The sequence below is a fragment of the Magnolia sinica genome, chromosome 4 (assembly GCF_029962835.1).
Source record: "Magnolia sinica isolate HGM2019 chromosome 4, MsV1, whole genome shotgun sequence".
Classification (NCBI taxonomy): domain Eukaryota; kingdom Viridiplantae; phylum Streptophyta; class Magnoliopsida; order Magnoliales; family Magnoliaceae; genus Magnolia; species Magnolia sinica.
The window spans coordinates 105,133,387-105,155,664 of NC_080576.1; the positions used below are offsets into that span (position 1 = coordinate 105,133,387).

General features: G+C 43.7%; 1 protein-coding gene across 1 annotated transcript; it reads left to right on the forward strand.

Annotated features, from left to right (window-relative positions):
* The first annotated feature begins 9,060 nt into the window (after positions 1–9,060).
* Positions 9,061–20,022, forward strand: LOC131243625 (small ribosomal subunit protein uS8). Its single transcript, XM_058243116.1, has 4 exons — positions 9,061–9,219; positions 18,617–18,760; positions 18,851–19,011; positions 19,722–20,022. Exons 2-4 carry the CDS (start codon positions 18,628–18,630, stop codon positions 19,818–19,820), a joined length of 393 nt encoding a protein of 130 aa, XP_058099099.1. The 5' UTR covers positions 9,061–9,219; positions 18,617–18,627; the 3' UTR covers positions 19,821–20,022.
* Positions 20,023–22,278: the final 2,256 nt, after the last annotated feature.

Sequence of the window (22,278 nt, forward strand, 5' to 3'; positions counted from 1 at the left end):
GTTCGTGTTCAAAATTTCTACCTGTGGGGTAGATCTGGGTCCTCTCAAAATCCAGCCAACCCGGATCTAGTTTTCAAATGGGTCTGATTGGGTCATTAAAGTGGGCACGATTTTATTTTATTCTTGTTCTGTTTGCATTAGACTAACAATGGTTTACCACCTTTGTCTAAAACGTGGTTTTGAAAAAAAGAAGAAGAAGAAGAAGAAGAGAGAGCCCAGCAAAAAGAGGGCCCTCCCGCTTCATTAATCAGAGATGTTTACAACCTAGGCTATTTCGGGTGAGGCGACCACCCTAAAGAGCCCCACCTATCATATGCTATACACAGTTAGCTTTTGAGATCCCTGATGGAACCTATCCCAGCCTTGTCCAAAAGAAAACGCCCCCTGACCACACGGGGGAGGAGATGCGCACTCAGAAAATCCTTTCCCACTTGCGACGAACTACCTTCTCTAGCCAACCCGTCAGTTGGCCCATTTCCCTCCCTAGGAATGTGAGAGAAACGAAAACAGCCCCTACCGCATGACCTCAAAATCCGGCAAACCCAGAATTTCCACTTCCATGCAACGGCAAAGTCCCCTGATAAACAGCCCACCACCCAATTTGAGTCGGTTTCAATTACCACTCTATCATAACCTGAAGACAAGCACAGCTCCACCCCGTCATGAACAGCCTGGAGTTCTGCTAGAATGTTGGAAGCAATCCCATACCCCTTGGAAAAGGCAAATTTTAAGTCCCCGAGGTTGTCCCTACGGATGCCCCCTCTCCAGCAGGGCCAGGGTTAGAAAGAGCCGAACCATCAATGTTGAACTTTAGCCAACCCTCTGACGGCCTAATCCACTTAATAACAACAAAACCCGCAGCTAAAGCAGAGGAAGAAACAAAACCCCTGAGCCGAGAAACCCCAGGAACGAGCCGAGGATGGATGGATCGACGCCATCCCTGCATAGCTCCCATCCAAGCTTTGATTTTACCAAAAACAGTCGCAACCGAGAAGGATACCCCCTCAAATTTTGAGTTGTTCCTCGCATTCCAAATTTCCCACATAGCAAAAATAGGGATTAGCCAAAGAAGAACAGTAGGCCTTTTGAAAGGGAGAGGCCTAAACCACCACCAATGTAACCGATCGAGAATGGTGGAATGGTGAGCAAGGGAAATCCCGAAATAGTTAGCAACCATTTGCCAAATATTCAATGCCAATCCTCCCAATAAAAAGAGGTGCTGCAGAGATTCAGTGGAGTGCGTGCCACCTAGGCCATTCCCACAGCATGCGCATTTCGAAACCAACGAGATCCCTTTCTTCTGAATTCTTTCTTCTACCGGCAAGGTCCCCTGAATCAGCTTCCACAGAAAAACTGAGACCTTTGGGGGAATGTTAGGGTGCCAAACTCTTTTAGCCCAGTCTTTGTTTTGACCACGGAGCCTATCAACTTCCAAGGCAGACCTAATAGTGAAGTTGCCGCCGGGATCTAGCGACCAGATAGGGCAGTCTTCAGAGGCAGAAGTACAGACGCCGATGCGGGATATATGTGCTTGGATCCAGCCTGGAAGCTCGACAGGGGAGTCAGGCAAGATCCCCTCTTCCCCGAGGTAGTCAGCCACAAGCAGAGCCCTCTGATTAGGCTGAATATGCACTGATGGCAACGATCCCAAACCCGACCAATTGCAGTCCCACAGGCTGATGTGCCCCCGCCCCACCTTCCATAGGACGTTCCTATCCACCACAGGGAACAGATCCACCAGGCACTTCCAGAGAGGGGAAGCTCCCACTAAGAGCCTTCTGGAGTTACCTGCAGGCCTATTGGACTCATATTTCACCTTCATAAATCCTGCCCAAAGCCTGCTCCCCTCCCCAAACCTTATAGCCCAGGCTAGCTTCAAATGAAAGACCTTCATCACATCCTGAATTTTCCTGATACCGAGACCCCCCTCTTCCTTTGGGAGAGTGATCGCATTCCACTTCCTCCAATGCAACTTTTGCTTTCCTTCCCGCCAACCCTAAAAGAAATTTGCAAAACATACCTCCAACTTGTGAATTACTTCCTTTGGAACTACAGTAGCCGCAAGAGAATGAATTGGGATCCCGCCAAGGACAACCGAAATAAGCGTGAGTCTCCCTGCCTGAGAGAGAACCTTGGCTTTCCACCCTTGAATTTTTGCTGCCACCTTGTCAAGAATCGGGCCAAAACGGCTACTGGTGAGCCTCTCAGAAGCAATTGGCACTCCCAGGTAAATGAGATTGGAAGAAGGGTCAAGGCCCAGAGTGTCACGCCCCAAAATTCGGGTACCCGAATAGGGTGTCCAGGACCCGAATTCCAGACCCGTGACATATATATAAAAAAAATAAAAATAATAAAAATACAAAGATAAAGTATGTCCATTTCATATGCATTTCATTTTTTTCCCACCATAGCCCAAAACTTTAAAATCCAAACACAACTAAGATAACTAATTACATAATTTATTATTTCATCGATGAATACTTATTTAACTTAACTTGAAATAAGAAAATCAAATCAAACATTACTACATTTAGAGTTTAAAAATAAAATAAAATTTATCCTATGTAGAATGACATGTCATGTGCATCCAACCACGTTCCATGCTCCACTACTAATAGTAGTACCCTGCATCTTCGAAATATTCATAACCTAAAACGGTTAAAATATAATGAGTTGACAACTCAATAGGATCACATCAATCCCGAGTTGAAAATCTCACAAATATTACCAAATTTAATCTTGACATATTAATCAAAATAAGACGAACATTGGATGTAAAATTATAGTAAATAATTTAACATTCATAATTATGAAATGAATAAATTATTTAACATAGCTTTTCTAAAAATACTAAGATTTGGAGTGGGCAAAACACTCATGTGTGTTGATCCTTTTAGGGGATGACCTACGACAGAGCACCGGTGTTGATCCTTTCAGGGTATGACCCTCGGTAGAGCACCGGTATAACCTTTTAGGGACAAAAGCCTAGGGCAGTGCACCCGTGTGTACTGATCCTTTTAGGGAATCACCCAGGGCAGAGCACCCGTGCCGATCCTTTTGGGAATGACCCTGGGCAGAGCACCCGTGTCGTGCTGATCATTTCGGGAATGACCCTGGGCAGAGCACCCGTAAGAATCATTGCATAAAACAAATAATTATTCACATAAGATGCATCTAACTTACAAGGAAACATTGTAACAAATAATATCAGAGCATCTGTAAGAATCATTGCATGAAAAAAATAATTGATCATATAAATATTCATCATCCCACTAGATAATATCAAATGCAAAGAAAATAAGAAGAAGAATAATAATAATAATAATAATTGCATTGGTTCAGTAGTCACATAAAGAATATTCTTCAATAGGGAATTCCTTATGAATATTTCAATATCTAAATTATATAAGGCAATTTCTTATGAATTTTTCAAATAGAGAATGATCACCTACCTGTTATGGAAAAATTGCGTGATGGGAGGAAAATAATCTGAGGTGATGCTGATTTCTACATGTACTAGCTTTGATTGATCGACTCTGAACTCGATGTTGAACCCTCACGAATACTCTCCCTTCTCCTGATCTCTCTTTTTCTTATCACAATCTTTCTTTTATGATTTTTTTTCTCTCGTTTCCTCTAGATAGCATGAGAAAATGAGATATAAAAAATAATGCCAGGTGAGTTAGTGGGTTGGGAGTTTAATGAATGGTTTAGATTGAGGACTGGGTCCCACCATGATGATAGCAATCATGGTGGATGGGTTCCTATCCGCAACCATACTGCGGAGTAGTGGGAAGAGAGGGAGTCGTGGAGGAGAGGGGTTGCTTTGTGACGCACGTCACTTACTTTGCATCTTTCTTTTTTTTTTTTGAAGAGTGGGCCCCACGGCTATGATGTGATAAATCGACACCGTTCATCAGTTTTGCCCGACAGGGTTAGGGCATGAGCCAAAAAAAATGAGGGCCATCCAAAGCTTATGTGGGCCACATCATATGTAACGGCGGTTTAATGGTGGAACCCACCGTTTAAAAGAAACAGGGTATTACATAGAGATCTCTCTAAACTTCTTTTCCTAGCAGAGGACATCTTTGGAGAGCAGTAGAATGCACTTTTCCTCAGATTTATCTTCTGACCAGAAGCCAGCTGATAATCTGCCAGGAAAGAGTGGACTACATGGAGAGATTTACGAGCTCCGTTCAAAAACAAGATGGTATCATCAGCATACAATAGGTGCGTGACCTATTTGCACCCCCTTTTCAGCTTAAAAGGCAGACACAACCCATCTCCAACTAACTTGGAAAAACCCTTGCTCCAAACTTCAGTCGCAAGAATAAAAAGACTGGGGGAGAGAGGGTCCCCTTGCCTCAGCCAGCGAGATGAATGGAAGAAACCACAACTTTCGTCATTCACCAACACAGAAAACCAGTTATTTTTCCAGCAGGATTTCACCAAATTGACCCACTTGGGGCAAAATCTGAAGCGGAGGAGAACCTGCTTTAAAAACCGCCAGCCCACCCTATCATAGGCCTTTTCCATATCTAGCTTCAGGACTAGATTCTCCCCTCTAACCTTTCTGCCAAGGTCCCTAAACACCTCTTGACAAAGAGCGATGTTTTCAGCAATAGATTGCCCTTTGACAAAAGCCCCTTGCTCAGAAGAAATCAACCTAGGGAGAATAGAGCTGAGCTTGGAAACAATGATTTTTGCGAAGATTTTGTACACCACGTTGCTTAAACTAATGGGCTGAAAATCAGTGAGAGATTTCGCCCCTCGCGTTTTTGGGACTAGACAAATGAGGGTGGACGTGAATCCCCTGGGCAGCTCGCTACCACGGAAAAAAGCCTCCATTGCCTTGAATATGTCTAGGCTCACTATGTTCCAGCATCCCTTGTAGAAAGCACCGGAAAACCCATCTGGACCGAGGGCACTATCTACAGAGAGGGAGAAAACTGCAACTCTGACTTCCTTAAGGAAAGGGGCCCTCATCAGCTCACTATTATCTTGAACGGTAACCAACGAAGGGATGCACTGAAGCAAATCACTGTGAGCCTATAAAGGAGATTCCGCCGTTCCCGAAGAAAGCAACTCTTTCATAAAACCCTCCACTCCAGCCTTGATCACAGCTATATCAGAGGAAATCTGCCCAGACGCCAACTGAATTTCTTGGATTGTGGACCGTCTCGCTCTCTCAGAAGCTGCCAAATGGAAGAACTTAGTGTTTTGATCGCCCTTAGCCAACCAGCTGTTGCGGGATTTTTGTTTCCAGAAAATCTCCTCGGCTAGCTCATGATAAGCGACTTTTTGCCTAGCCCTTGCAAGATCTTCCTAACTAATAGCTGAGAGGGGCGATTGGGACTGAGATTCCAATGATGCCAGCTCATTTTCAGCCTCTTTGAGATTCCTGAAAACATCCCCGAAGACTTCTTTATTCCAGACTCTAAGCTGCACTTTTAACTTCTTTATTTTCAGCATCAGGTTAAGCATGGGCTAATCTGAGTACTGCTGATTCCAAACTCCTTCAACTAGCTCCTTAAAGGAAGTGTCCAAGAGCCACATCTGCTGGAAACAGAAGGGCTTGGGGACAACAACCACCGTGGAAGGGAAGGCCAGCAGGATTGGAGAATGGTCTGAATTTAGCCAAGGAAGATGTTTGACTTGGAAGCCGCGGAAAGTGTGAATCCACCCCGCGTTACAAAGAACCCTGTCCAGCCTGGCCCAAACTCTAGTGCTCCCGCCGTGATTGTTACTCCAAGTAAAACGGTTCCCAAAAAAACCTGCATCTAACAGCCCAGCTTTATTTATAGCTTTTCGGAACTCCTTGGAGCTAGCTTGGTCTTGGCTTCTATTCCCTAATCTTTCGGAGGATTCAAGCACAGCATTGAAGTCACCGCACACGACCCAAGGCTCATTCAGACTGGAAGCTAGGTATTCCAAAGAATCCCAAAGAAACCTACGGCTTAACCCGGAACATTTAGCATATACAAAGGAGAGACAACAGGGAGAAGCACAGTTGGGCAAAGAAGTACGAATGGAGATAATCTGGTTAGTCATTCCAATAACTGATACAAGAAGATCCCCTCTATGGAAGATCCAAATCTTACCCCCAAAATCTGCATTGGAGATGGAAGCATGGAACCCAAGCTTTAAACCAATAGCCACCCTCTTCCTATCAGAAGCCATAGGCTCCAGGATGGTAAAAAAAGCAGGCTTGTGACCACGGATAATTCTAATGGCAGAGCAAACCGTAGCCGCATTGGCCACACCCCGAGCATTCCACATAAGAAGACTATTCATCAGAAACATTGCTTAAGAAGATAGCCCTCTTACGAACCATTTGGAGTTTGTCGTTCCATTTGTCTGACCCTATGCAGAAATCTTCGTTCTCCCTAAGCGAACTGATACCTCGATCTTGGCCCAATCCAGCAGTAAAATCCCGAGAAGTTCCAACTGAGAGGAAGGAACCCTTTCCGAGGCCCCAGGTCCAACATCCTTCTTAGCACCACTGCAAGGGCTAACCCTGACCCGGGGAGACCTTGTTTACTGAGAAAGGCCCTCCCCAGATAGAGCACCCTTGGTCCAGCGAAACTCCTACCGTCTAAAAGTATGGGCCCCTGTTTCACTCCGAGGGAACGTGGTTGCCCAATTGCTATTGTGATAATCTGGATCGTGGTTAGAGCTGGGCATGGGATGACTCAACTCGGCAAACTCAACTCGATCTGAACCGAGTGGATGAGTCGATCGAATCGAGTTGACTGTCTAATGCGAACTCAAACTGAGTTGAGTTCGAGTCCACAATCCAACTCAGTACTGACTCAACTTGTACGTATATATTTTTTTAAAAAAATAACTTTGATATAGCATTTCAGATCTTTGATGCCGTGTAGTTGATGGAAAGGTTGCAATTCTGATAAGTGAATCTAGGTTTTGAGTTGTGTATCAGCCTGTGTATACTCATTGCACCTGACCCAACTTGATACTTGTGACTGGGTCGGACTCGGTCCGGATTAGTCCAGGCCAGCCGGACTCGGATCGGGTCAGGCATGCTGGACTTGGTACTGAGTTTTGTCAAGTTCGGGTCAGGCCTATTTCAAAACTGGATCGAGTTGGGTCAGCCATAACTCAGTCTGACTCGGCTTGATGCCCAGCTCTAAACGCGGTAGATGAGAAATATACCTGACTCAGTATCAGTACATCAGTTATGTTTTACTAGGGTCAGGAAAACCACGGATGCGTGACTATTTAACCATAGCTTCTTTCTGGTACTACCCTGAACTGAACATCTCAGCAGGGGAGCTAAACGTTGTGGTGACACATGCTGTTGATCTTTAGTTGTGGCCATGGTCTTAAAATTGGAGGAATGACATACAACTCACCCAGCAGACTCGGATTTGGTGCTAACTGATCTGGTTTGATACCCCAAGTCACAATCAACTCAGGCGAGTCAGGTTGATACACCCACGAGTTGGGCGAGTTGCTGTGAATTTACTTGAGAACGAACGAGCCTGAGTCGACTGAGTTGCCAAATCTATAAGCCATCTTAAGGCAAAATGAAATAAAAACAAATAGCATCTTACACTGAACAAGATGAATTTAGGTGGTAAAGGCAGAAAAACGATCTTCATTGTCTTAGAGATCAGATGGTTAAGGTTGTCAGATCAGTGTGATTTTTGCATGAGAGCTCTTCATATGTGATTCGTAAGTATTGGACGGTCCAGATCATTCTATTGGACTCTCCTAGTGTGCCGAAGCAACTACAAAAGCTACAACGTATAGTTCACTGAGAGCACTGGATCATCTCTCCAGGAATTGACGTTAGACATTACGCATCCTTGGTGGCGAGATTACATTGGATCAACGGTTGGGATCACCATGCCGTGGGCTACATCTTAATGTTTATATGCCATCCGTACTGTTTATAAGTTCATTCCCAGTGGGATGAAGTGAAAACACAAAACTACTAGCCTCACACTAAACTTCTGTGAACATATAAATGTTTTAACGGTGGTCGCTGAATCTCTACTATTTTCTCTTGTGCGGCCCACTTGAGTTTTGAAAACACCTGATTTTTGGTTTAATATCTTAAAATGATCTAAAAAATGAATGGACGAAATGAGTTCTTCATAATCATCAAGATGAACCCATGTAACATCTTAAAGGGTTTAGCAGAAAACCGAGTCATAAAAATGGACGCCCGATTTTCTGCAAAAGTCTTCGGGCCACATGGAAAAAGAGTTGTCTATCGTTAAAACCTTCTTGAGCTACACGTTGATGTTTATATGTAATCAAAACTGTATACAAGTCATTCCCTCTGAGATGAAGTGAAAACACAATAAACATAGCCTGATATGAAACTTTTATGGCCATAAAATGTTTTAACGACACTAAATCCTCATTATTTACTCTCTTATGGCTGCCTTGAGTTTTAGATCTATCTCATTTTTGGTATCTTGTCCTAAAATCATCCGGCGAAACTACGGAAAGGAGTAGATTTCTCACAAATATCACAGTGGCCCCACGCAGCATCCTAACACAGGAACTTCCAAGAAACCGTGGTGATTGGGATTGACTATTAAAAACCTTTGGTGGGCCACAAAAGTTTTGGGCCAAGGAGATATTTGTGTTTTCACTTCATCTAGGTTTGATCTTCACCAGGGGTTGTCATCGTAGATAAACGGGATGGATCTCACACACTTGCTATGTTGACACGTGTTCATCCTAAATGTAAGAATGGGGGCTTGGCATCACAACAACCACCAGCATGGGACACGCCTACGATATCAGTCCATTCATCAGGTAGTTGGAATTTTGAGCATTCCCTCGCCCCAAAATCAGATGGATCCACGAATCCGGCAGGCTGCACTTGTATCAGGAAAATGAACGGTTGGGTAAAGGTATCAACGGTTCATATTCAACTAGTATACGTGGATTACCTGTATGCTTTTATACTATGTAAGGTTTCCAGTACCTGATGAATGGATCAGATCCAGTACAAGTCATCCATGTTGGCACGTGTGCCGCGAAGCCCATGTGGATCACACGTGCAGCAGACATACGCTGGGAGAAAGATAGAGGTAGATGGCAGTTTGGTAATTTCGTCTCCGTTTCTCTGCAAAGTATAAAAGCAACGGCTTCCCTAAAACCTAAGTCCTCTCGGCCAAAAACCATCCTTCGCTTTCTTGTTGCTTTTCTTCTCAGAGGCGGCCGCAGATCTTCTTCAAGGTATGTTTCTCCTGGATATTTCTGTAATTTTTTGCCATTTCAATCCCTTATCTGAAAGATCGAGCTCACCTCCTATTTCGTTTCCAATTTCCGTTCTCGGATTCAAGTATCGAATCCTCGTCCCGAGAATATGCATGCTCTCCTCGGCTTCTTCTTCTTTTCATCTTGTATAAGTGGAGCCAATCTAGACCGTTGATTTGCGGGGATATGAGGACCATAGCCTTTAGATCTGTCCCCTGCAAAATGGGCAGTTAAGAAAAATGTTACGTCGACAGTCCTCATTCAACAGAAAATTAGCCAGAGATTGGAGGGACAGGATCAATCCGTGAGATTTTGTTTTTTGTGATGGTCTATCCACTGTGGGGCCCATCATTTCAAAAGTCTGGATCAATGATCAACGGCTCTCACTTGTACAAACTGGAACCCGAGGATGATGTTTCATATCCTCTGTCGGTTATCATATAATTCCTTCTTGCATTTTGCATTTGCTTTGGACTGCTTTAGAAATATGATTGTTTTGTTTGAGAAGGTATGTGATGTTAAAATGCTAACATATCTTAGGGGTCGTTTGGATGGCTGAAATCATTTACAGAGGGGGTAAAAGCTGTAATTTTCTTTTGAAATCCCATGTTTTTGCTGGGAAATCAAAATGGGATAAAAGCTGTAAATCATTTACAGCCTGTAAATGATTTACAGGCATAAATTAGCATCCAAACGCAGCCTGTAAATCATTTATTGCTTGCCCCATCTACAGGCATCCAAACAACCCCTTAGTTACCAATCACGCAATTTCAGAGCATGTGGCATACTTTTACAAGATCTGGACTATTGATTTGCCCTGACGTACTGTTGATTAGTGCCCCAAGAATTGTATCATTGAACTTAATGTCCAGTGATTTCGATACAGTTGGCTATTGAATTTGACTGTTTTTTGGATGCATCTCCATCCATCCATTCAAAGTCCTCGAAGGTGGAAGCAGATTGGGTGGTGACCCCAAAACCACCCAGCTAGGTGGTGTTGGGCGCTGTGGGGCACGCCATGATGTATGTGTTTATATCCATGCTGTCTATTCATTTTGCCAGCTCATTTTAAGGCATCAGCCGAAAAATGAAGCAGATTGGAAGCTCAAGTGGACCACACCACAGGAAACCGTCCATTCATAGTCCTCGAAGGCGGAAGTGGATTGGGCTGTGACCCCAACACCACACAGTTAGGTGGTGTTGGGTGCTGCGGTGCCCACCGTGATTTGTGCTCTATATCCATGCTGTCCATCTATTTTCCATCTCATTTTAGGGCATGAGTCCAAAAATGAAGCAAATCTGAAGCTCAAGTGGACCACACCACATGGAACCATCCATTCATGGTTCTCAAAGGTGGAAGCGGATTGGGTGGTGACCCCAACACCATGTAGGTAGGTGGTGTTGGGCATTGTGGGGCCCACTGTGATGTATGTGTTTTATGTCCACACCATCCATCCATTTTTCCAGCTCATTTTAGGGCATGGGCCCAAAAAATGAAGCAAATTCGAAGCTCAAGTGGACCACACCACAGGAAACCATCCATTTGTACTCCTTGAAGGTGGAAGCGGATTGGGTGGTGACCTGAACACCACCCAGCTAGGTGGGCGCTGTGGGGCCCCACTGTGATGTATATGTTTTATATCCACGACATCCACCTGTTTTGCCAGCTCATTTTAGGGCATGAACCCAAAAATGAAGCAGATCTGAAGCTCAAGTGGACCACACCACACGAAACAGTGGGGGTAATGCCACCCACCATTTGAACCTTCCTAGGGCCTACCATAATGTTTATTTGCCATCTAACCTATTGAGAAGGTCACACAGACCTAAATGTAGGGAAAACACAAATATCATGTAAGACCCGACCCGAGTTCATGTGTACGCATGTGTACGTGTGAGTATGCATTTCGTTCATCTTGGTCCCGTGGTCCAACCGATCGAATTCCTGCGACCCGCGACTTTCGATTAGCGTTTGCGGTCCTCCTCGAGTTCGGTCACGTTGACCCGACTCGGATCGGACGCATGCCATCTTGTCCGTATCGGCGCCGCGGTTTCAAAACCGTGTCCCGTACGTTAATCCGATATGTACATCTCAAGTTATGAACATCGATCGATATGGGCCATTGATTGCATGATTGGTGGACCCCACCATGGTTTACACATTTTCTCATGCACATGATGTCACCCTAGGTTGAAATTTTTAAAAGGCTACTACCTACAACCTTGTTTGTATCTCCCTACTACAATCATCACTTTCTCTACCCTAGGTAAGAGATGTAATGATTACTTTCCTTAAAAGCCTTTTTCCCTCTCTTGTCCTCTCATTTCTCTCTCCTCTTCTTCCCTAGCAACTTCAAACCGTCCCACCTTCCTCCATTATTTCAGTCCCTTCTCCCTCTAATCCACTCCCATCTAGCCCTTATCACTTCATCTTATCCATTGATTTCTCTTCCTTGAAGCTAGAGGAGCTAGAAGATATAGATTTTGTGAAGAATCCAAGGTAGGTGCATGTTCTTCAAATCTTTAGATTTCTTTGCATTGTAGTTATTCTCCCTCTCTTCTTTCATATTGGAGCATGTGGGGCCCATCAAGAGATGATGGTGGCCCCAAGACTCCATGTATGTGGTTTGAAACCCATCCTACATTGCATGCATGTGCATGCAAGGGACCATCCTCCATGGATCCCTTCATGCCTCATCCTTCCTTAGATCAGGGATCTTTGGGTCATCTAGACCCTTGATCCTTGGTGGAGATTGGATCTCCACCATAGATCTCTATTTGATAAGCTTGATCATGTAATATGTGCATCCTATGGCAATGAAATCTCCTCGTATGTGTGTGATGAAGGGAAGGGCCTCAATGAGGCGGAGACCCTTCTCTTGTGGCCGATTACTTCTCCCTTTCTTGCTGAGAGTGCTGATCATGAGTGTGTGGCCCACCTTGTGGACCAACAAGATCCCAACCATCCATAGAGAGGGGACGTTTTCACAGTCCCTCCCATTGAACGTGTGGCCCCTAAATGCACAAAAAGGGGTGCATGCAAGCTTGTTTTTGGTGATGGGATGGTTTGGATATTTGTGGGGCCCACTTGGGTGGACCACACCATGATTTTCAGGGGTTAAATCCCCATTTAATGTATGTTTGCAATTTACTTTTGTGAAGTATATGTTGCTGTCCAGTCTGTCTGGACAGATTCTGGACCATTTTGGGGCTTGATTTTTGGTCTTTTGGTGGGGACTTTGATGCTATACAATGCATGATTCTTGAAGACCTATGTCCCACCTATAAGCCTACCAAATTTCAGCCCCATCTGACCCTGATTGAGGTCCCAAAGGTGTGGCCCAAGTGAGGTGGTTAGTCTGTAATTTCTGCACTATTCCAGCAACATATCAGTGTGGAATTCCTTAAATATAAAATAATTTTTCCACTGGTGGGCCACATTCGTGGACCTCACTTTGTAGTACACATATGAGGAGACACAAAAACTATTTTTTTCCAATTTTTAAAGGCCTTTAATCCACTCCATTGGAAGCTTAGATCAGGGCCTGTCAAAAATCTGCACTAAATAGATTTTCTGTACAGTCTGTTTTCTTTAAATTAAATAAAATACTTCTGCTATTCCAAAAATTCTGAAATTTACAGAGAGGTGGCCCACCCATGGTAGGACCCACCTACCAAGTTTTGTGGTCAACGGACCCCTGTGCAATTCGTGGTGCTGGCTGGACCAGCCCACTAAGCTGGGACGTCCAACCATGGTTGGCCGTCTAAGGCACCTTGTGGGCCCACCTCAATGTATTTTGTTGTCCCGCCATCCATCTAAGTGGGGTACATGTATGAAATGATCATCCCCCTTAGTTGCACCCATTTTTGGGACCCATTTGGATGTGTTTTTGGGCCAATTGCCCAGGCCCATAGCATCTTTTACTCTTGGGACGTCCAGGCCCATTGGACCACTGTTGGACTCTCCCTCCCAAGGAGGGACTACGTCTAGATATATAGACAGGTACTCTAAGGAGTAATCCTCTAGTGGGGGCCCGATACTTTGGGGTAGCCCACAAGCTAAGGAAGACTAGACATAAGTCTTAAGGGGATTAAGCGGTCCTAGCAAGGGTCCAAAGTGGGCCTTCAATTACCTATAACAACCTTATGGGCCTACCTTAGGGCCACCAAGGAGGACATCCAACCTCAACTGGGTCCCAAAAAAGCAGCCCACTACTATGCGAGCATGAAACAAGGCCCAAGGCCTAAGGAAATCCATGGCCTAGTGGGCTATACTCAAAGGCCAACACATAGGCAATATGGTGGGCCCTTAAGCAAGGTTTGGGCCCAACGATGAAGGTCACAAATCCAGATATTGTGGTGGGCCTAGTGGGCAGCCCGGTAATCCAACCATGTGGGCAATTTCTATGCTTTATCCAAGTGAGTTGGCCCTCACAACTTGGCCCAGGTACAAGGTTATTTTGGTGGGCAACCAAGGGCCCAACTACTTGCACATTATGGCCCACAAACCCATCACAATAAGTGGTGAGATGCAGGCCCAAAGGTCAAGGGACCTAAATAGAAGATTCCAAGATAAATGGGCCTACCAAGGGCAATCAAAACTATGAATATAGATCCAAAATAAAATCCAATAGAGGTGGGCCTCCGAGCATACATAAATGAAGCCCAAAGACACCTCAGAAAATGGCAATCTTATGTGCATAATCTACCTTAATTTGGTGGGCCATGCTGCCCCATAATAGGCTACTAGGGGCAGCCATTTTGGGCCCATTGCTGAATTTTCAGCCCGCCTATATTTTGGGCCTGCTGGGGCCCAGCAATAATTAATGAGACACTAGGTATAAGTCCCCTGGTGACCCACATATATCCCTGTGGGTCCCACCAGATAGGAGGACTGAATTAAACTCATAAAATAGGTGGACCATGCTGTTGGACTGAAAGTCCAGCAATGGTCTAATGGGCCTGGACGTCCCAAGAGTGAAAGGTGTTATGGGCCTGGGCAATTGGCCCAAAAACACATCTAAATGGGTCCCAAAAATGGGTGCAACTGAGGGGGATGATCATGTCCTACATGAACCCCACTTAGATGGACGGCGGGACAACAAAATACATCGAGGTGGGCCCACAAGGTGCCTTAGACGGCCAACCATGGCTGGACGTCCCAGCTTGGTGGGCCGGTCCAGCCAGCGCCATGAATTGCACAGGGGTCCGTTGATCCCGAAACTTGGTAGGTGGGTCATACTATGGGTGGGCCACCTCTCTATAAATTTTCAGAATTTTTGGAATAACAGAAGTATTTTATTTAATTTAAAGAAAACAAATTGTCCAGAAAATCTGTCTAGTGCAGATTTTTGACAGGCCCTGATCTGAGCTTCCAATGGGGTGGATTAAAGGCCTCTAAAAATTGAGGGAAAATAGTTTTTGTGTCCCCTCATGTGTGTATTACAAAGTGGGGTCCACAGACGTAGCCCATCAGTGAAAAAATTATTTTATATTTAAGAAATTCCACACTGATATGTTGCTGGAATAGTGCAGAAATTACAGACTAACCACCTCACTTGGGCCATACCTTTGGGACCTCAATCAGGGTCAGATGGGGCTGAAATTTGGTAGGCTTATAGGTGGGTCATAAGTCTTTAAGAATCATGCATTGGATGACATCAAAGTCCCCACCAAAAGACCAAAAATCAAGCCCCAAAATGGTCTAGAATCTGTCCAGACAGACTGGACAACAACATATACTTCACAAAAGTAAATTACAAACATACATTAAATGAGGATTTAACCCCTGGAAATCATGGTGTGGTCCACCCAAGTGAGCCCCACAAATATCCAAACTATCTCATCACCAAAAACAAGCTTGCATGCACCCTTTTTTGTGCATTTAGGGGCCACACGTTCAATGGGAGGGACTATGAAAACGTCCCCTCTATGGATGGTTGGGATCTTGTTGGTCCACAAGGTGAGCCACACACTCATGATCAACACTCTCAGCAAGAAAGGGAGAAATAATCGGCCACAAGAGAAGGGTCTCCGCCTCATTGAGGCCTTTCCCTTCATCACACATATACAAGGAGATTTCATTGCTATAGGATGCAAATATTACATGATCAAGCTTATCAAATAAAGATCTACGGTGGAGATCCAATCTTCACCAAGGATCAAGGGTCTAGATGACCCAAAGATCTCTGATCTAAGGAAGGATGAGGCATGAAGGGATCAATGAAGGATGGTCCCTTGCATGCAATGTAGGATGGGTTTCAAACCACATCCATGGAGTCTTGGGGCCACCATCATCTCTTGATGGGCCCCACATACTCCAATATGAAAGAAGAGAGGGAGAATAGCTACAATGCAAAAAAATCTAAAGATTTGAAGAACATGCACCCACCTTAGATTCTTCACAAAATCTATATATTCTAACTCCTCTAGCTCCGAGGAAGAGAAATCAATGGATGAGATGAAGTGATAAGGGTTAGATGAGAGGGGATTAGAGGGAGAAGGGGCTGGAATACTGGAGGGAGGTGGGACGGTTTGGAGTTGGGGAAGAAGAGAAGAGAGAAATGAGAGGGAAAAAGGCTTTTAAGGAAAGTAATCATTACCTCTCTTACCTAGGGTAGATAAAGTGATGATTGTAGTAGGGAAATACAAACAAGGTTGTAGGGTAGTAGCCTTTTAGAAATTTCAGCCTAGGATGACATCATGTGCATGAGAAAATGTGTAACCATGGTGGGGTTCACCAATCATGCAATCAATGGCCCATATCGATCAATGCTCATATGAGATGTACATATCGGATTAACACACGGGACGCGGCCGAAATGAACAAGATGCCATGAGTCTTGGGCCGATCCGAGTCGGGTCAACGTGACCGAACTCGAGGAAGACTGCAAACGCTAACCGAAAGTCGCGGGTCGCCAGAATTTGACCGGTTGGACCATGGGACCAAGATGAACGAAATGCATACTCACACATACACATGAACTCGGGTCGGGTCTTACATATCAGCTTGATTTGAAACTTTTGTAGCCCACAATAAGTTTTTAATGGTGGGTATCACCACCATTTCTTTTTTGTTTTCTTTTTGGTATTTTTAACATTGTGCAACTATTCAACTTGCACTCCCAATCCACTTAGTCATCACTTGCGGTATCACCACTGTTTCCTGTCGTGTGGTCCACTTGAGCTTTTGGTGAGCTGGCAAAATGGATGGATGGTGTGGATAAAATACATACATCACGGTGGGCCCCACAATGACCAACACAACCTAGCTGGGTGGTGTTGGGGTCACCACCAATCCGCTCCCCTCAAAGGTCCTACATCTGTGGCTAGAATCATCTGGCAGATGTTATTTTTGCGCATGTGATCCACATTCCATTGATAGAATCATCCATGTGGTGCACGTGTACTGGATCTGGATTGTTGGTCTGTTGTGCTTCCATGGACTAGCTATAACCCTGGATTGCACCATTGGATGTTATAGTCAGTGATTTTGAGACATTTGTCTGTTTAATGTAACCGCTCCTTGGACACGTTTCCTCACTGTCCATTTATAGTCCTCGAAAGTCCATCTGTGGTTAGAATTATCTCATCTTACTGCTGTTATTTTTTTGGGTATGACCAATCCACATTCCATTTCAGGACCATCAGACCAACGGTCCAGATCTCGCATACTTAGGTATAAGCATTTAACCACAGATCAAACCCAATTTTATTTTCTTGAGAGTAGGCATGTGCCATTTTTGGATTCGCATGAACAACGTTGTAGGAATATGTTAGAGCCACGGCATTCGGGGAAAAAAACACTTAGAGCAACCGTAATGTTAACAGCCTCAAAATGTTATGTAAAACTGGAGAACTGATCAGGTGCAGTCAAAGTACCATAACTTGTCGTCCAACCAGGTCTTTACTGCCAGCATGATGCCTCCACCTCTGTATGAAATTCAAACCATTCAAACAGTAGGTTCCACAACAAAGATCACCTAGCATATAAAAAATCAGACCAGCCCACGCCTTTGGAATCAATTGATACCTTTGGTATGGCCCACCTGATGAGAGAACCGGCTTGAAATTTGTGGCTGGTGATCTTTATGGTGGGCCCTATCATAGTACAGATTACCTACACAACATGGCATGTGGATAGAAAAGAGCTGGTTGGACGACCAGTTATGGTACTTCCAGCTGTACTTATCTAAAAGGTGTCTTTCTTTCTTTTTTTAAGTAACAGATTTTATGGAACATGTAATGGCATGTCAACCTTGGAAATTAGGATTATTGACTTATATATGTTTGGTTTGTGATAAAATTATTATGGTTTGTGTTGTTCGGGCATGTGAATATGAGAAAGAGGCAATTGCCTTTTCTGTATTTTAAAGTTTTTGTTCTGTATTTCTCACACGGAGAGAGCATGACTGATGGCTAGTGATGAGGGAAATACACAATGCTCAGCTGAGCATAAAAACTCCAGCCCATCAATTGTCATGTGGTGCCCACCTTTGGATGGGCCATATTCTAAAAATCTGCTCACTTTGGTGGTACAACTGTCCTTTTGGTGGAATTGTTTGTGTTGAATATCGACCCTTTGCTGGATGTTTCCTAGCTGTTGATTTTGCAAGTGACTCTCTGAATGGTGAGCATTTTGATGGTTGAACCTTGTGCTAGCATTATGCTTTTACTAGCATATAGTTAAGCACGTTGAGACTTGAGAGAATGTGGGGGAACACCCCCCATGGATTCCATTCAGCGTTCCACTGTCTCATTAGCGGTGGAGTGGGCTTTGGCATTGCCAGAGTTTGCCAGGATCTTGTTTCTTACACTTTTAAGAGACTTGGAGAATCTTCTCTTGGCTGACCTAGGGGTTCTGTTTTTTCTGCTTGGCTGGTCCCTTTTTGGTGTCTGTGAGACTTTGCTTTGTTGTTTTTCTCAGCTTTTGGATATCAGCGCAGGGTTAGAGGGTCACCTGTTTTTAGCTTTTGGAACCTTCTCTATCTGTAGAAATTTTAGAGAAATAGAGTCTGGTGTCGTGTGGGACTTGCCATAGGAACCTTCTATACATCTGTAAGTAACATATTTTCTGTATATGCCCGGCCGCTCATCCAAATGGATGCATAGATTGACAGAATTGGTATCATTTCTTCTTGATGTTTTTCAAGTCTTCAAGGCTCTTCTTAGTTTCTGCTGCAATGGATCCTATAGTGTTGAGGAATTGGTATGATTTCTCAAATCTGCAGTGCGGCAATAATTTTTTAGATTGCAAGAGAAAAACACCATATTTCCATTTTCTTACTGACGGTTCTCTAGATGCGGAATGCCATTATTGTTAGATATCTCCTTCTGACATTTTTCATGCATGCATGTTTGTTGTTGGTGTCTGCAGTTTTAGCAAGGATGGTGAGAGTCAGTGTCTTGAACGATGCACTCAAGAGCATGTACAATGCCGAGAAGAGGGGCAAACGACAAGTCATGATCAGGCCATCCTCAAAAGTTATAATTAAGTTCCTTCTGGTGATGCAGAAGCATGGTTCGCATCCCTGATTCCCTTGTTTACATTTTTTGCCCTCATGTTTCTTGCTCTGCCTCATGCATATGTTCTACGTGCTTTGTTCCATAGGTTATATTGGAGAATTTGAGTACGTCGATGACCACAGGTCTGGTAAGATAGTCGTGGAATTGAATGGAAGATTGAACAAATGTGGGGTCATCAGTCCTCGTTTCGATGTCGGTGTCAAAGAAATTGAGCCTTGGACTGCAAGGCTCCTCCCCTCCAGACAGGTCAGTTTAGTTAGGAAGAGAGGCTCTTATGAAGTGTGATCTCCACCCACTTGGCAAACATGCAATGGTGATTGGGACCATTGATCTGGTGGACCATCACATAGATGGGCAGTGGCCCAAAAATGCAGTTATTGGACAAGTCTGACCGCCCAATTTTCCTGCTTGAGCGTGGATGATGGATCTTTTCTTTTTTCAACTTGAGTTCATCTATCCACTAGCAGATGGCTGTCCATTGCTGAGTGCCTGATTCTTAGGCTATGCACTATCCATACGATGGCCCAACTAATCAATGATGATGATCACTGTATGCTAGTTCGATGTCTACACTGAAGGTGCTTTGTTGCCAGCACATTGAAATACATGTAGCACGCATCACAGTAAAGCATTCCCTTAATTGCATCAAGTTCACATCTATAAATATCATTCTTGAAAACCCACAGGACCCGTTTGGATGCAATATTGAAACTGGGTTCCAGAGATGAAACCCTTGTTCGATCTGAAATGACGGTTTTGTGGCCTGTTTGGATGCCACCACAATTGTCGGTTAGGAACTCACCCAACAAGTTAGACTGCTTTGGGACTCATGATCCAATTGGTTTTTGAGAAACAATGATTGTGGGTATCCTCTGCAGACTACAATCGACAATGTGTCCAAATGGGCCCCTAGTAATGCAATTTTTAACAACTGACCAAAAAAAAAAAACATGCAGTTTGGCTACATTGTGTTGACAACGTCTGCGGGCATCATGGATCATGAAGAGGCTAGAAGGAAGAACGTGGGTGGTAAAGTTCTAGGCTTCTTTTACTAGGTGGAGGCATTGGAATTGGAATTTTCTTTTCCTTTTCTTTTTTTTCCCCCAAGGATGGATTCGAATATTTCTGGCTTGCCTGTTGAGTAATTTTTTACTTGTTTCAAACATCATGGATTTGTTTCCTCTGTCGAACCTAAAACAATTGAGATTGTCTGCCATTTTTGGAGTAATTTTAAGAGTTCTTGCTAAGTTTAAGCTAGTTGGTAATGGTGTGTGTGGTGATTCTAATCTATGGTTTTTTTTTTTTTTTTTTTAAAAGAATGCAAGGTTTATTTTCTTATTGGAATGTGAACAGATCTTCTGCTTCCTTTTAGAATTTCCTAATGAGAGGAATCAACTATACAGTAATATGGCTGATTTCCTGCTTGTTCAGGTCGCTTGTAGTGTTGTTTGGATTTGCATTCGATAATAGATCAAAATACAAAACTGTGCATTCGAGAAGGAATCACAATACATAGTTGCATGTTAGTCTAAAATATGATGTTTGGTGGGTTTTTTTTCCCTGTTTATGTCACTTGAGTAGAAGATCAGAATGGTGAAAAGGGTGGGCTGCACCAGGAAGATCAACAGGATGGAAAATTGGAACAATCTTTACATCAGTTGGGTTGCACCTATCCAATTGACAGACCATCATCCTTGAAATGATTTCCAGGGTGTAGTCTGCTTGATGAATGGACTATCCGGGTTTTATCCTCTGTTAGTTTATATGATGCGACCAACTTTTGCAAGGCATGGATTTGGGCTGAAGCTAAAGCCTGTCTCAGTCAGTAGTGGGCTGACAAGCCTAGGCATGGCTCAGTCACAACCTTACTAGAACATGGCCATGAGGTGGTGATGCATGAATTAAATGCTCTTACACCCTAACCAGTATGTTGAAGAAACATACTGGGGTGATGCATGAATTAAATGCTCTTACACCCTAACCAGTATGTTGAAGAAACATATTGGTTTGGGCTGCAGCCTTTGTAATATTTTCTGTATTTTCTTTGTTTGTTTCTTTCATTTTATATTTTTTCGGCTATGCTGTTTTCTAACTAAGATGTCATCCTTCAATATATAAATATATATGTTGAAGAAACATGTCCTGCATGGTGTGGATTTGACATTGGTAACCAGAGATGTTGACCTGTTGGAAAATGTCATCATTCCAGCTGAAGAATGGTTGAAATCAATACATCCAAACACGCCTTTGAAATTCCAATCTTGTTCTTGTGGTAAATTACAACTTCCATTCGAGAATGGTTGTAATTTGACTATTGGGGGTTGTGATGATTGATACACTGGCACCCAATTTGTGCTGTCATAAACTGAATAAAATCAAACCAGAGCTCTAATCTAGTGAGCTATATTAGGGCTCGTTTGTACAAAACCATACGGGAAGCTTCTGCCTAGCTTTTTATCCCTTATTTTGATGTGTGGGAAGATCAACCAGGGTTTGTGAAAGTGCATCCAAGCGCACAACACAAACTGCATCCTGGCTAAAAAATGGTGTTGAAACGCCCCATGTTTCTCATGTGCATCCAAACAGCCCATAGGACCGTTGGCTCTTTTTCATCTGGTCCATCCAAGTTGACTGACCAGCTATTTAAATAATTGTAACTATTATAATTTTTATGGTTGTGATCCCACAAGGGTGAGCTAACTCTAAAAAACCATCCTCAGATCAGATTGCAAGTGCTTGAAATACGGGTAACAAATTGAAAACCTTGTAGATGGCTTCTTCTGCTGCCGTACAGTACAACTGTTCTAGAGGAAAGTTTCGTGCAACTAGCTATGTATGGGGCCCACTGTGGTATGTATCCATAGGTGGCCCCACCATGAAAACTGGGCGAGCCAGAAATCTGGCCAATTTAGGTGGACCACCACATGAATTATTGTTTCTATGGTGTAGCCCACCTGATAATTGCATTGGCCTGATTTTTTGTGGCATCTATTTTCATGGTTGGACAACCTTACTAGACAAGTGGGATCCCATACACCAGTGTAGGACCCACACAGCTGGTGTCACAAAATTCCCATCAACAGCCATTGGTAGAGGAACCAGCCTTGTAATTTGTATGATTATTCCCAAAATGTCCCCAGCCATTGCTTCCCAATTTGTAGCCCGTCTTCATAACATTTGTTGCCAAAATCCCTCAAATGCAAGGGACTCTCAGCTGTGATCAAGACCATCCACTTAGGTCCCGCCATGGTGGGTCCCATGAATGAAATCTCATCGGTCAGATTTGGTCACTAGCAACATGCAAGAAGTCCTGAAGTCCATCCTGGATCTCGCCCCCACTAGCAGTATGGGAGAATGCCCTTGCAGTCCTAGCCTGTAGCAAAGATCAGCAAGTTGAATCTACCACCATGTCTGCAACTCACCCCTCTATAAACACTACAAAACTCCCTCCATGGAAGAATCATGATTTGGTAGTTATTTATTTAAAAAAATTAAAATTAAAAAATATAAAGA